The sequence below is a fragment of the Hyperolius riggenbachi genome, chromosome 1 (genome assembly GCF_040937935.1).
Source record: "Hyperolius riggenbachi isolate aHypRig1 chromosome 1, aHypRig1.pri, whole genome shotgun sequence".
Taxonomy (NCBI): Eukaryota; Metazoa; Chordata; class Amphibia; order Anura; family Hyperoliidae; genus Hyperolius; species Hyperolius riggenbachi.
The window spans coordinates 662,575,097-662,587,887 of record NC_090646.1 but is presented as its reverse complement, the minus strand read 5'-3'; the positions used below and the strand labels follow the sequence as shown (position 1 = coordinate 662,587,887).

The window sequence follows — 12,791 nt, the reverse complement described above, 5'->3', positions numbered from 1 at the left end:
AGTAAGGCTCAATCAATAGACAAGACCAAAAGATACCCTTATGGAGAGAAATATAGCTCTTATTTAGACTGGGGCAGAGGTAGAATCCCCATCAGGTTTTCTTTTTTTGTTTTTTGTTTTGTTTTGAGGCATTATTTTGTCCTCTTGACTACCAGCCTTTAGATTACCACAAGATTCAACAGTATAAGTCTATTCATGTTGGTGATAAGCGGCCATTTTGTGTGTTTATTTTTCAGGCTAGGAAAACCTATGAAGAGGCCATGAGTCGGGGTCAGCAGGCCTTCCTCTTGGAGGAAGATGAAAGCTCGGCAGATATCTTTAGCTGCAGCGTTGGGAACCTTTCTCCTGGTCAGGAGGCCGAGGTGACTCTGAAATACGTCCGGGAGCTGCCGGTGGAGGCGGACGGGGCTGTGCGCTTTGTCCTTCCAGCTGTTCTCAACCCGAGATACACCCCAAAAGGTACCTACACCTACAGGTGTTTCCCCACCCCCCCCTCCTTTTTCTCCACTGGGAACGCTGAGCTGGTGAACATGGGTCTCCCCTGCCAGAACAATACCAGCCTACATGATATTGACATACGAGGGTACTTTGCAAGAGTGAAACTTTTCCCTCATGCTTCCAAAGAACTCTTTTCTGATGTCAGAGACAAAGGCCTCATCCCTGTCTCTGACACCTAGGAGGAGGTTGGGGAAATTACTTCTACTCCGGAGGGTGAAGGCCCTGGGGAATAACTTTGGGTGGAATCTGAAAGCCCTCTTAAGGGAGCTCCCAGATATCCATGTATAGGGGTACATTACAACCCCTTACCCTTAAACAAAAAACTTGACTCCCTTTTCAGATGAGTGTAACAATAGTGTACATAGGCACTTGCATTCAGGCATGCAAGTGACAGTTTCTCTCTTGTGGGTACCTTGTTGGGGTTATAGTAACCCTCACTGATAAGGAATAAAAAAATAAAAATGGTTTCCTGCACAGATGAACTTCTGAGGGCAGGGGAAAGATAAGAGGTCAATTGTTTATATATTTTAGCTCTGGGACTCTTGAAACGCTGTCATTGAGCATAGACAGTAAAACATCAAATCTACTTTGAAAATGTTTATGCATAAAATAAAATCCTGAACGATCGATAAAAGTCATTTTTAGGAGTAGGAGATTAGATACAATTGTCATATCTCATCAGTTTATTTTCACTTAAAAGTGACAATGAAGGGGAAAAATGTGCCCCAAAGGGATACTCACCTGAAGAGAGGGAAGCCTCTGCATAGTCCTGAGGCTTCCCCCATACTCCTCCACTGGGCCGTTCCAGCACTGCATCCTCCAAAAGACAGTCGACAGAGGCTTGTTGACTGCTACCACCTGCACAGCAGCACGGACCCGATCTCTGATTTTTTTTCCTCTGAAGCCTGATTGGGTCTGTGCTACTGCACAGGTGCATTGTTGATGCACGCCATCCTGGCAAAGGACAGGTAAGCCTCTTGAAGATCCAGAGGGTTCCCTCTGCCAAGTTTAGATTGCACACACACACACACACACACACACACACACACACACACACACACACACACACACACACACACACACACACACACACACACACACACACACACACACAACTTTTTACTTATCCATGTAAAGATGGAATATTTCTATTTTTTTTTATTATAAGCTTGTAAATAGTGATGGATGCAAAACGGAAAAAATGCACTTTTATTTCCAAATAAAATATTGTCACCATACATTGTGATAGGGACATAATTTAAACGGTTTAATACCCGGGACTATTAGGCAAGTACAATACTTTGGTTTCAAATTATGGAGGCATGTATTATTTTAAAACTATAATGGCCAAAAACTGAAAAATAATGAATTTTTTCAGTTTTTTTCTTATTCTTCCTGTTAAAATGCATTTACAGTAAAGTAGCTCTTAGCAAAATGTACCCCCCAAAGAAAGCCTAATTGGTGATGAAGAAAACAAGATATAGATTAGTTCATTGTGATAAGTACAGGAGAATGAATGGGAGGGGAAAATTGCTTGGATGCATAAAGTGAAACACGACTGAGGGCTGAAGTGGTTAAACTATTTACAATATCCAGGGACATTTCAGTGTGCAAGGGACAAGGCTGAAAGCTAAAATTGGATGGTTGCAATTTTGGGTTGGCATTAAAAACTGATTAGGAAGGTACTATTAATGTTGGATATCTACAGATTTTGGAGCAGTACATGCTGACACTTATGATGAAGGCTGTGCTTATTTCATCCAGACAAAGCCAAACTGCATGCTACATATATTGCAACACCATGACTCCATGGTAAAAGTGTGGATGGTAAACTGGCCTGTTTGCAGACCAGACCTATCCCCCACTTATAACATTTTAGCATTGTGACATTAGAAAGAGCCCCTAACCCTGAGCAGCTGAATTTTCATTCATCATTGGATATCATCTTTCAAAAGGAGGTGTGGGGGGGGGGGGGGTTTGGTAAATGACTGGGGGGTGGACATAATTGCCAATAATAATCATAATAATAATAATAATTTTGTATATGAAAATTAATCCTGCCAAAGGCAAACGATTAGTGTTGGACTAAATAAAATTCACCTAATCTGATAGAAATTGTCCATCAATATGTCTATGAGCAACATCCTCATTGACATGGCCGAAGCTTAAAACTAATTGCATTTTTTGTTCAAACCTGCAAAGTAAATGTTAAAGTGGATCCGAAATAAACTTTTACTCATTGCATAATTGTGTTCCTTACATATAGTTTATAGGGTATTCCTCAAGCCAAATACTTTTTTGTTTTTGTTTTAATACTCTAATTTCCTATAAACTAAACAAGCCTCGCACACAGCTCAAAATGCCTTGGCACTCTATGTAGCAAGGGCTTATGGGAGCTCAGACTGGGCAGGAGGAGGAGGAGGTGTTACTAGCCAGAGATTTCAGAGGCAGAGGGGAGGAAGGAGGAGGAGAGGGGAGTGAGCTGAGGGCTGGAGATGCAGTTGCAGTTTGCCTGGGTCATTGTATTACAGGAATAAATAAACATAAACCGTAGAAGCTGTTTGCAGCTGGATTTGCTGTGTAAAGTATCTAAACTTTAGATAACATATATAGACAAGTTACTTGTCATAGTTTGTTTTTCATCTCAGATACACTTTAAAATATGGATTACTGGTAAATTGAGTGGGTATTATTGTTATTATTAATTGTATTTATAAAGCACTAACATATTATGCAGCACTGGACACAGTGGCGTAGCAATGGGGATAGCAGCCATAGCGTTGCTATGGGGCCCCGCGGCAGCCCTACGTCACTGGGGGCCCGCAGCTACTTGAGTGGACTTTTTTTTGTTTTTTTTTTTTTGCTTATTTTTTTTTTTCGCCGGCCGGGTCTTCCCTCCCTCACCTCGGCGCTCCCCCCCGCCTCACCTGGGGTCCCCCCTCCTCACCTGGGGGGTCCCCCCTCCTTTAATCAGTGGCGAGAGTGCAGCAAATACAGAAAGCTCCGGCAGGAGTAATCAGGCACTAGAGGTTCAGCTGCCTCCGGGCTACGCTGTCTCCTCTGTATTGCTGCTCGCACCGCTTCCTGGTTTATTGCGAGCAGCAATACAGAGAAGACACCGTAGCCCGGGAGGCAGCTGAACCTCTAGCAGCTGATTACCCCGCCGGCGCCGGAGATTCCTGTATATGCCGCTCTCTCGCCGCTGATGGAAGGAGGGGGGACTCCAGGTGAGGCGGGGGGGATAGGAGTCGGGCCCCTACCCCACTAACTGCTCAGCTACCTCCCCTCCCACCCCAGCTACCTAATTGAACACCCTCCCATCCCGGCTACCTAATTGCCCACCCGGCTACCCTCCCACCCGGCTACCTAACTGGCCACCCTCCCACCCGGCTACCTAACATACCTAACTGGCCACCCTCCCACCCGGCTATCTAACTAGCCACCCTCCCACCCGGCTACCTAACTGGCCACCCTCCCACCCACCTAACATACCTAACTGGCCACCCTCCCACCCGGCTATCTAACTAGCCACCCTCCCACCCGGCTACCTAACTGGCCACCCTCCCACCCATCTACCTAACTGGCCACCCTCCCACCCGGCTACCTAACATACCTAACTGGCCACCCTCCCACCCGGCTACCTAACTAGCCACCCTCCCACCCGGCTATCTATCTGGCCACCCTCCCACCCGGCTACCTAACTGCCCACTCTCCCACCCGGCTACATAACTGCCCACTACCTAACTGCCCACCCTCCCACCCGGCTACCTAACTGCCCACCCTCCCACCCGGCTACCTAACTGCCCACCCTCCCAACCGGCTACCTAACTGAAGGCTACGTAACTCCTCACTCTCCCACCCGGCTACCTAACTGCCCACTCCCTAACTGCCCACCCGGCTACCTAATTGCCCACTACCTAACTGGCCACACTCCCACCCGGCTACCTAACTGCCCACCCGGCTACTTAACTGCCCACCTGGCTACCTAACTGCTCACCGTCCCACGCGGCTACCACCCTCCCACCCGGCTACCTAACTGCTCACCCTCCCACCCGGCTACCTAACTGCCTACCCTGCCACCCAGCTACCTGACTGCCTACCCTGCCACCCAGCTACCTAGCTGCCCACCTGGCTACCTATCTGCCTACCCTGCCACCCAGCTACCTAACTGCCCACCCAGCTACCTAACTGCCTACCCTGCCACCCAGATACCTATCTGCCTAACCTGCTACCTATCTGCCTACCCTGCCACCCAGCTACCTAGCTGCCCACCTGGCTACCTATCTGCCTACCCTGCCACCCAGCTACCTAACTGCCCACCCGGCTACCTAACTGCCCACCCTGCCACCCGGCTACCTAACTTCCCACCCGGCTACCTAACTGCCCACCCATCTACCTATCTGCCTACCCTCTCACCCAGATACCTAACTGCCTACCCAGTGCAGTTCCTGCACCGCAAATAGTGTGCCAGCCTGCCCAACCACCCTCCCTCCAGGTAATTAATGTTAGTCCACTATAGACCTAACTACATATACTGTATTTTGTGGGGAAATCTGCCAACAATCTGGTTGCATTTTGTGGGGAAATCTGCCTCCAATCTGGTTGCAATTTGTGGGGAAATCTGCCAACAATCTGGTTGCATTTTGTGGGGAAATCTGCCGACAATCTGGTTGCATTTTGTTGGGAAATCTGCCGACAATCTGGTTGCATTTTGTTGGGAAATCTGCCGACAATCTGGTTGCATATTGTGTGGAAATCTGCCGACAATCTGGTTGCATATTGTGTGGAAATCTGCCGACAATCTGGTTGCATTTTGTTGGGAAATCTGCCGACAATCTGGTTGCATATTGTAGGGAAATCTGCCGATAATCTGGTTGCATATTGTAGGGAAATCTGCCGACAATCTGGTTGCATTTTGTGGGGAAATCAGATTTCCCCACAATATGTTTGGGTGGGAGGTCCGAGGTCCGTGGGGTTGGAAGGTCGTGTGTGTGTAGGGCATAATTTTTTTTTGCTATGGGGCCCAGTCATTTCTAGCTACGCCCCTGGCTGGACAATAAATAGGGATACATACATTGCAACAAGGGGTGACAGACAGAGAGATAGCAAACGGTTATACAACATAGCACAAGGTTATACATGCAATCAGGGTATAAAATGTATTTTACAGAGACCCAGCAAAACAAGCGTGTGTTAGTCCATGAGACGGGTCACGGGTGTCATTGCTGGGGTAGTAAAATTAAGAAGGACACACTAAGGGAGGGGGAAGGCCCTGCCAAAGGCTTACAATCTAAAGGGTGGGGGTACACATAAGGTAGGACTGAGAAAAAGGTGGTTGACTGAGAGAGTTAGTGTGGTAGATGTGGGGTAGGCCATTTTAAAGAAATGTGTTTTAAGAGCTTGCTTGAAGTTGTTGAAGGAAAGTGCGAGTCTGAGGGGGAATGGAAGGGAATTCCATAGGGTGGGAGCAGCTCTTGAGAAGTCTTGTAAGCTTTCATGGGAATGAGAAATGCGTGAGGTGACCAGGCGGAGATCATTGGACCGGAGGGGGCGGGCAGGTATATATCTGTTGAAAGCTCAGAAATGTAGGTTGGGCAGGTCTTGTGCACAGATTTGTAGGTAAGGCACAGAACCTTAAAACTGATCCTAAAGCAGATAGGGAGCCAGTGTAGGGCTTCGCAGAGGGGAGAAGTGGAAGCAGAGTGGTGGGAAAGATGGAGAGTCTTGCTGCTGCATTCATGACTGATTTAAGGGGTGCAATGTGTATCAAGGGAAGGCCAGATAGTAGGGCATTGCAGTAGTCAAGGCAAGAGATGATGAGGGCATGGATGAGAAGTTTGGTAGTATCCGGGGTCAGAAAGGGGCAGATTTTGGAGATGTTGCGAAGGTGGAAGTTGCAGGTCCTGGTAACATTTTGGATATGTGGGCTGAAGGAGAGGGCAGAGTCTAGGGTAACGCCCAGGCAGCGGGCCTGGGAGGTAGGGCGGATGGTAGTGCTGTTCATAGTGACGTCAATATCTGGGAGGGGTGGTGCAGAGCGGGGTGGGGTGAAGGAGAGGGCAGAGTCTAGGGTGACGCCCAGGCAGCGGGCCTGGGAGGTAGGTCGGATGGTAGTGCTGTTGATAGTGACGTGAATATCTGGGAGGGGTGGTGCAGAGCGGGGCAAGAAAATTATGAGCTCAGTTTTATCCAGGCTAAGATTCAGGAACCTAGCTGACATCCAGGAGGAGAAGATGTATGTGATGCAGGCCTATAGTTTAACCACTTCACTCCACGCATAGAAGTGATAAAATGCGCGCATGCCCTCACAAATCAGCAAATGGATGTTTGCAATAATAGTGCAAAATTAGGACATTTATAAACATCCAATTGGCATTGTTAGATACAAGAGGCAGGGTTTTTGTTTTGTTTTGTTTTGTTATAAGGTCCCAAGTGTTCTCTAACGTTGAGAAGTGCTCCCTATCGCCCTCTAGGGTAGACCACTATGTCCCGTTTAGCCGGTGTATAAGGAGTGTGTCTTGATTGGATCTCCGCATATGATGTGTCTATAGATGAACAATGGGCAGAGTTCTGACTTTCGATACTTTATGAATGTGGCTCTTGCACCATCTTTACCTCCATGGATCTTTTTTTGGACTGATTTTTTTCTGGCCTCTTCTAGATCAGGATGTGAGTGTGACGGCCACACGCCCGCAGGTGCCAGTGGGCTCAATTCCGTATACACTGACTCTGAACGCTCAATTCCTCTCCACCTACGGCATCGCCAAGATCAAGTCCAACTGTAACATCACGCCGGTGGAGTACACGGATAGCGACAAGACCGGCGGCAAGGTAAGGCAGGCGGAGAAATGTGTTCAACGTCATTTATTTCCATAGTTGTGGCTAGGTTTTCTATGGCTTTTAGGACTCCTAATATTCGCGTATGTTTTTGTAGAATTAGAACTACATATATGCACAAAACAGGGAATTGCATTCACAAGATGGCAGTACACTACTCCCTCTGTATAAATCACTTGTCAGGTCAAACTTCTGAAAAAGCAGAACTTCAGTTGCAAGAATGCTGGGAGGGCTCCTACAAGTACTTTGTGCTGTTATCTTGGTTTAGGTTATTTAGTTGTTTGACATGTCTACATAATGGAACAGAAAGTTTGCTTTAACTAATAGTAAAGCAATGGCGTAGCAATAGGGGGTGCAGAGGTTGCAACTGCACCGGGCCAGAGGGGCCCAGAAGGGGCTCTCCTTCATCCATCTTATTAGCTTTTTATGGGTGCTATGCTGATAACAGACAGCTCTATACATGCATTGCATAGTGATAACCCTTAACAAGCTATTTTCTTACTCTGATTCCACCTTTCAGGCACTGCAGCCGTCATTGGTAGGTTTTGGGGCTCCATATCAATATCGTGCTTGGGGGCCCATGTAAAGCTTGCACCAGGGCCCCAAGTTTTGCCACTTTATTAACCCCTCCCAACCGCTCAACGCCGATTGGCGTGAATGCGGCGGCAGCCCCAGGACCACTCCACACCGATCGGCGTGAATGGCTTTGGGTGGGGATTGCAGGGGATCGCGCACGCCGATGAGCGCACATCCACGCCGGAATGACGGAGCTCTGCTCCACCATCAGTATCCCAGCGGCGATCGTCGCTCAGAGACGGTTAGACGGCAAAATTGCCATCTGTTAACCTTGAGCAGCGCTGTACTGGATACAGCTGCGTGACACGGCTGTCCCCTCTGTAGGCAGAGAAGCCATCTGCTGTCACAGGCTGAAGTCTTTTACAGCCGATCATGCTGATTGGCTGGCGGGGGGAGGGAGGGGGGACTACAAAAATCTAAACAAAAATAGGGAAATTTCTTAATAAATAAATAAATAAAATATTTAAATAAAATAAATGTTGGGGGAGCGATCAGACCCCACCAACAGAAAGCTCTGTTGGTGGGCAGAAAAGGGGGTGATTCACTTGTGTGCTGAGTTGTACGGTCCCTGCAGCGAGGCCTTAAAGCTGCAGTGGCCTATTTAGTAAAAAATGGCCTGGTCACTAGGGGGGTTTAACACCGCGGTCCTCAAGTGGTTAAAGACGTGTGCTCAACAATAAAAGCGATTGATGTGTTATAAAAATAAAAAATCTGCAATTTAAAACTTGTATTACATTTGTTTTAGTTTTTCTCAGAGCATTATTTTCTCCAAAAAGCTTTATTGTTTAGATTTAATTTGCTTTACATTTTTTTTTTCATGCAAGTTACAATTCTTTGCGTTTCATTGACCATCTTTAATCATCGTCCTCAGTACCAGGAGCTCACACTAGAGGGCGCTAACCGTCTCTGTGTCACTGTCACATGTGCAGGTATCTCTGGCAGAGGGACACAAGTTTGAGCGAGATGTAGAGCTACTGGCCTATTATATGGATGTGTACAAGCCCAGCGTCACCGTGGAGGCGGGGCTTGAATCTGCAGAAACAGGTGACGTCATTAGGTCATGTGACATCTACATTAATGATCTGAAAATTTTTTTGATGGGGCCCCTTAATGTTCACACCCCTCCCCTTGTCTTGCCAATGGAGACCCTCACAGCCTGGGGGCCAATCTCACACACAGTGGTGTAGGAATCACTATAGCAGCCATAGCCGCTGCTATGGGGCCCATCTCACAAGGGTCATAAAACAAGTGTGGCCATCAGGATCTTCACACCCATAACAACGGTAGCCTAAGTACCAGAGAAAGAGAAGGTTAGTAGTAAGGGCCCCACACCTCTTGGCCCCCTGCAGTCACAGGAGCCGCTCCCCCCAGTTCCGCCCCTGGGCGCTGCTGCAGATAAAAGGGGAGTGATAACGTACCTGGCCTAGGGGCCACAAAATTAGGGATGCTCATTTGGATTCTGCGGAAATGCAATTTCCGAAATTCCGATCGGAAATTACATTTCCACATCGGAATGCGGAAATCGACAAGTGCGGTAGGCGGATTTCCGCCGGAAATCGCGGAAATTTCCGCCAACTTTAACAGTGACTTTCTCAAAAACTATAAAATCTTTTTTTTTGCATCTTTTGCAACTATAAACTTTTTTTTGCATCTTGTTCACAAGATTCAGTTTAATAAACCCTGAAAATTTGGTGTTTCTAGGACTTACGGGAGCTTTGCTAATCACCGCTAAAGTCGGCGGATTTTTACTGTAATGTAAAATGTAGAAAATCTGCATTACCCAATATGCGGTAATTTTAAGCCAATCAGAAGACTCGGAATGAATAAACCAATCAGAGAATGGGGATTTAGGCGGAAATTTCCGCATTCTTTGATTGGCTTATTCATTCTGAGTCTTCTGATTGGCTTAAAATTACCGCATATCGGATAATGCGGATTTTCTGCATTTTACATTACAGGAAAATCTGCCGACTTTAGTGGTTAATAGCAAAGCTCCTATAAGTGCTAGAAACACCAAATTTTCACGGTTTATTAAACAGAATCATGTGAACAAGATGCAAAAAACGTTTTCAAAAAGACCTTATAGTTTTTGAGAAAATCGATGTTAAAGTTGGGGAAAATATCTGCGATTTCTGGCGGAAATCCGCATCAGAATGCAGAAATTGGTAGCGGAAAGCGGAATCAGTAGCAGTAGCGGTAATTGGCAATGGCGGAATGCGGATCTACCGCAGAATCGGAAATTGGCATTTCCGACCATCCCTACACAAAATGTATAAATCTGGCCTTGGATCCACCTGGGGGATCCTCTTAGCGAAGGGCAATATTCTTCTCACTCTGCCCCATCCATCATGTGTTGTGTTGTTGACCCTCGTTCCACCGCCATAGCAACATAAAGCATCACTGCACTTCAGGCCAACGATGAGTCTGTACAGCATCGGGCCTAGACTGTTACCCGAGGGATTGAAGGTGTGTACCCTCCTTAAAGCAAACCTGAGGCGGTTGTAAAATAAAAGGCTGCATACTTGCCTATGAAGAGGAAAGCCTCTGGATCCTCCATAGGCTTCCCATGTCCTCCTGGCCCCCACTGGTGCTGCCTGGGACCTTCTGGAAGTTAGTGGCCGTGCTCCTCTTCATGCATAAGTGCGACCATACTGTGCAGGCGCAGCCATACTCATGCAGATGTAGTACAGCAATGCTTGTACATGGCAGGGTGGGCAGCCACAAGAACCTACCCGACAAACTCTTGTCAGAGGGTCCATGTGCGGCATCGGTGGGATGAGGAGGACACTGGAGGTTTCTGGATTATCCACATGCTGCCCTCTACCTAGGTAAGTATCTAACTTTTTTTTTTATTGGCCACATCGGTTTCACTTTAAAACTTTGTACACAGTTTAAATTTTTCTTCTTTGTGACCATCTGAGTTGGAAATCTAGAATGTTGACAGCACTAATGACCAATGAGATGTGGTTCTCGCATGTAAATTATAATTTGGTCATTCAGTATCGTCAGAAACTGCGTTTGATTGACCAAATCCCAAGCTTCATACAATTTGCAACCAGTCATAGGGGCATATTAGCATCCCGTAGACCTTCTGTACTCTCCAGCATAGTTCCTGGCTCTCTCCTAATCCACTATGATAGCTTGGCATTTTATTGTGAGCCAGCAGAGATGCTGCCATTCTCACCAGAACTTACATACAATCTTCACAACAACAAAAAGTTTGTATGGAACTTCAGTAAGCATTCTCTAAGCTCCATTATAGTTTTATGTTCTGTGTATTTTCTGCAGGTTCCATTATGGCAGACAATGCCACCATGCTAAATTTCTATCCCAGTTTCCCAGCGGGGCAGGAACAGTCTAGCTGTGGGGAGTTCATCTTTGTGGTGGATCGATCTGGCAGTATGCATTCCCCCATGAATTCCAAGCCCAACTCCCCCCAGAGGATTCAGAGCGCTAAGGTCAGTAACTTGCCCAGTATCTCATTAGTTCCAGTAAAATTTGATTTAAAGGATACCCAAGGTGACATGTGACATGATGAGATAGACATGTGTATGTACAGTGCCTAGCACACAAATAACTATGCTGTCTTCCTTGTTTTCTTTCTCTGTCTGAAAGTGTTAAACATCAAGTATTTAAGTGACAGTTCCTGTCTGAGTCAGGACTGAGTCAGACTACAGAGTGTCCCTTACTGCTAATAAATTACAACTATACAACACTTTCCTAGCAGAAAATGGCACCTGAGAGCAGGAAAGAGATAAAAAGGGTCACTAGTTAATAGATTTTTAGCTCTGGCATACTTAAATGAATGTGTCATTGAACAAAAGCAATAAACACTTAAAAAGTAGATTTAAATATAAAATAAAACTGTGGAATATCTTAAAAAGTCATTTTTAGGAGAAGGAGGATAGATACTTATTATTATTATTTATTGGATTTATATAGTGCCAACATATTACGCAGCGCTGTACAATAAATAGGATTACAGACAATGATGACAGGGGTGACAGCACAATACAGGTAATAGACAATAGATACAATAATACAGGTAACAAGCAATAAGATACACAACACAATGCAGATAATAGTACAATGCCAGATCATACACTGGAGTGGTAGTGGTAAAAATACAAGTTCCAAATTCTGGGTAAAGTGCACACAGTCATGTATGATACACAAGGGAAGAGGGCCCTGCCAAAGGCTTACAATCTAGAGCAGGGGTCCCCAAACGTTTTGGGTCGAGGGCCGGGTCAGCATACTTCAGACTTCTGGGGGGCCGGAGTACACATAAAGTGATGTAGAAGTCTTTGCGGGCTAGACAGTGAAGCATACCCAGGTGACAACCTGCAATGGACAGCAGTGTCACCTGATGTGGAATTTCATTGAAAATCAGTGAATTACTGCTTTCTGGCTTCCATGTGAATGGGTGGTGCCAGCACTGCTATTCTATATGTGGACCACCAATATTTAGCTAACCGTATCTATAAGTAATACATTTTGTGTGTGGGGGGCCGGAAAAAAAGCCTCAGGGGGCCACATTCGGCCCGCGGGCCTTAGATTGAGGACCACTGATCTAGAGGGAGGGGTTGGTGACACAAAAGGAGGGGGTGCAACAGTTTTGAGTGCTTTTGTGAAGATTAGAGTTGGGCCGAACCTCCGATTTTAGGTTCGCGAACCGGGTTCGTGAACTTTCGCGGAACGTTCGATTCGCGTTAAAGTTCGCGAACCGCAATAGACTTCAATGGGGAGGCGAGCTTTAAAAAAAAAAATTATGCTGGCCACAAAAGTGATGGAAAAGATGTTTCAAGGGGTCTAACACCTGGAGGGGGGCATGGCGGAGTGGGATAGACGCCAAAAGTCCCCGGGAAAAATCCGGATTTGAC

At 46.4% G+C, this 12,791-nt stretch overlaps 1 protein-coding gene across 4 annotated transcripts in view; it reads left to right on the top strand.

The window, feature by feature from the left end:
• LOC137532258 (von Willebrand factor A domain-containing protein 5A-like) overlaps positions 1-12,791 on the top strand; it is a 176,233-nt gene that overhangs the window by 26,425 nt on the left and 137,017 nt on the right. For 3 of the 4 annotated variants that reach the window (XM_068252575.1, XM_068252585.1, XM_068252565.1), the window contains exons 4-7: positions 237-459; positions 7,160-7,329; positions 8,841-8,955; positions 11,200-11,369. In XM_068252575.1, coding sequence (XP_068108676.1) covers positions 237-459; positions 7,160-7,329; positions 8,841-8,955; positions 11,200-11,369 — 678 coding nt within the window. Of the gene's footprint in view, positions 1-236; positions 460-3,611; positions 3,726-7,159; positions 7,330-8,840; positions 8,956-11,199; positions 11,370-12,791 lie in introns of those variants that run through there. The other variant, XM_068252594.1, reaches the window with a different exon arrangement.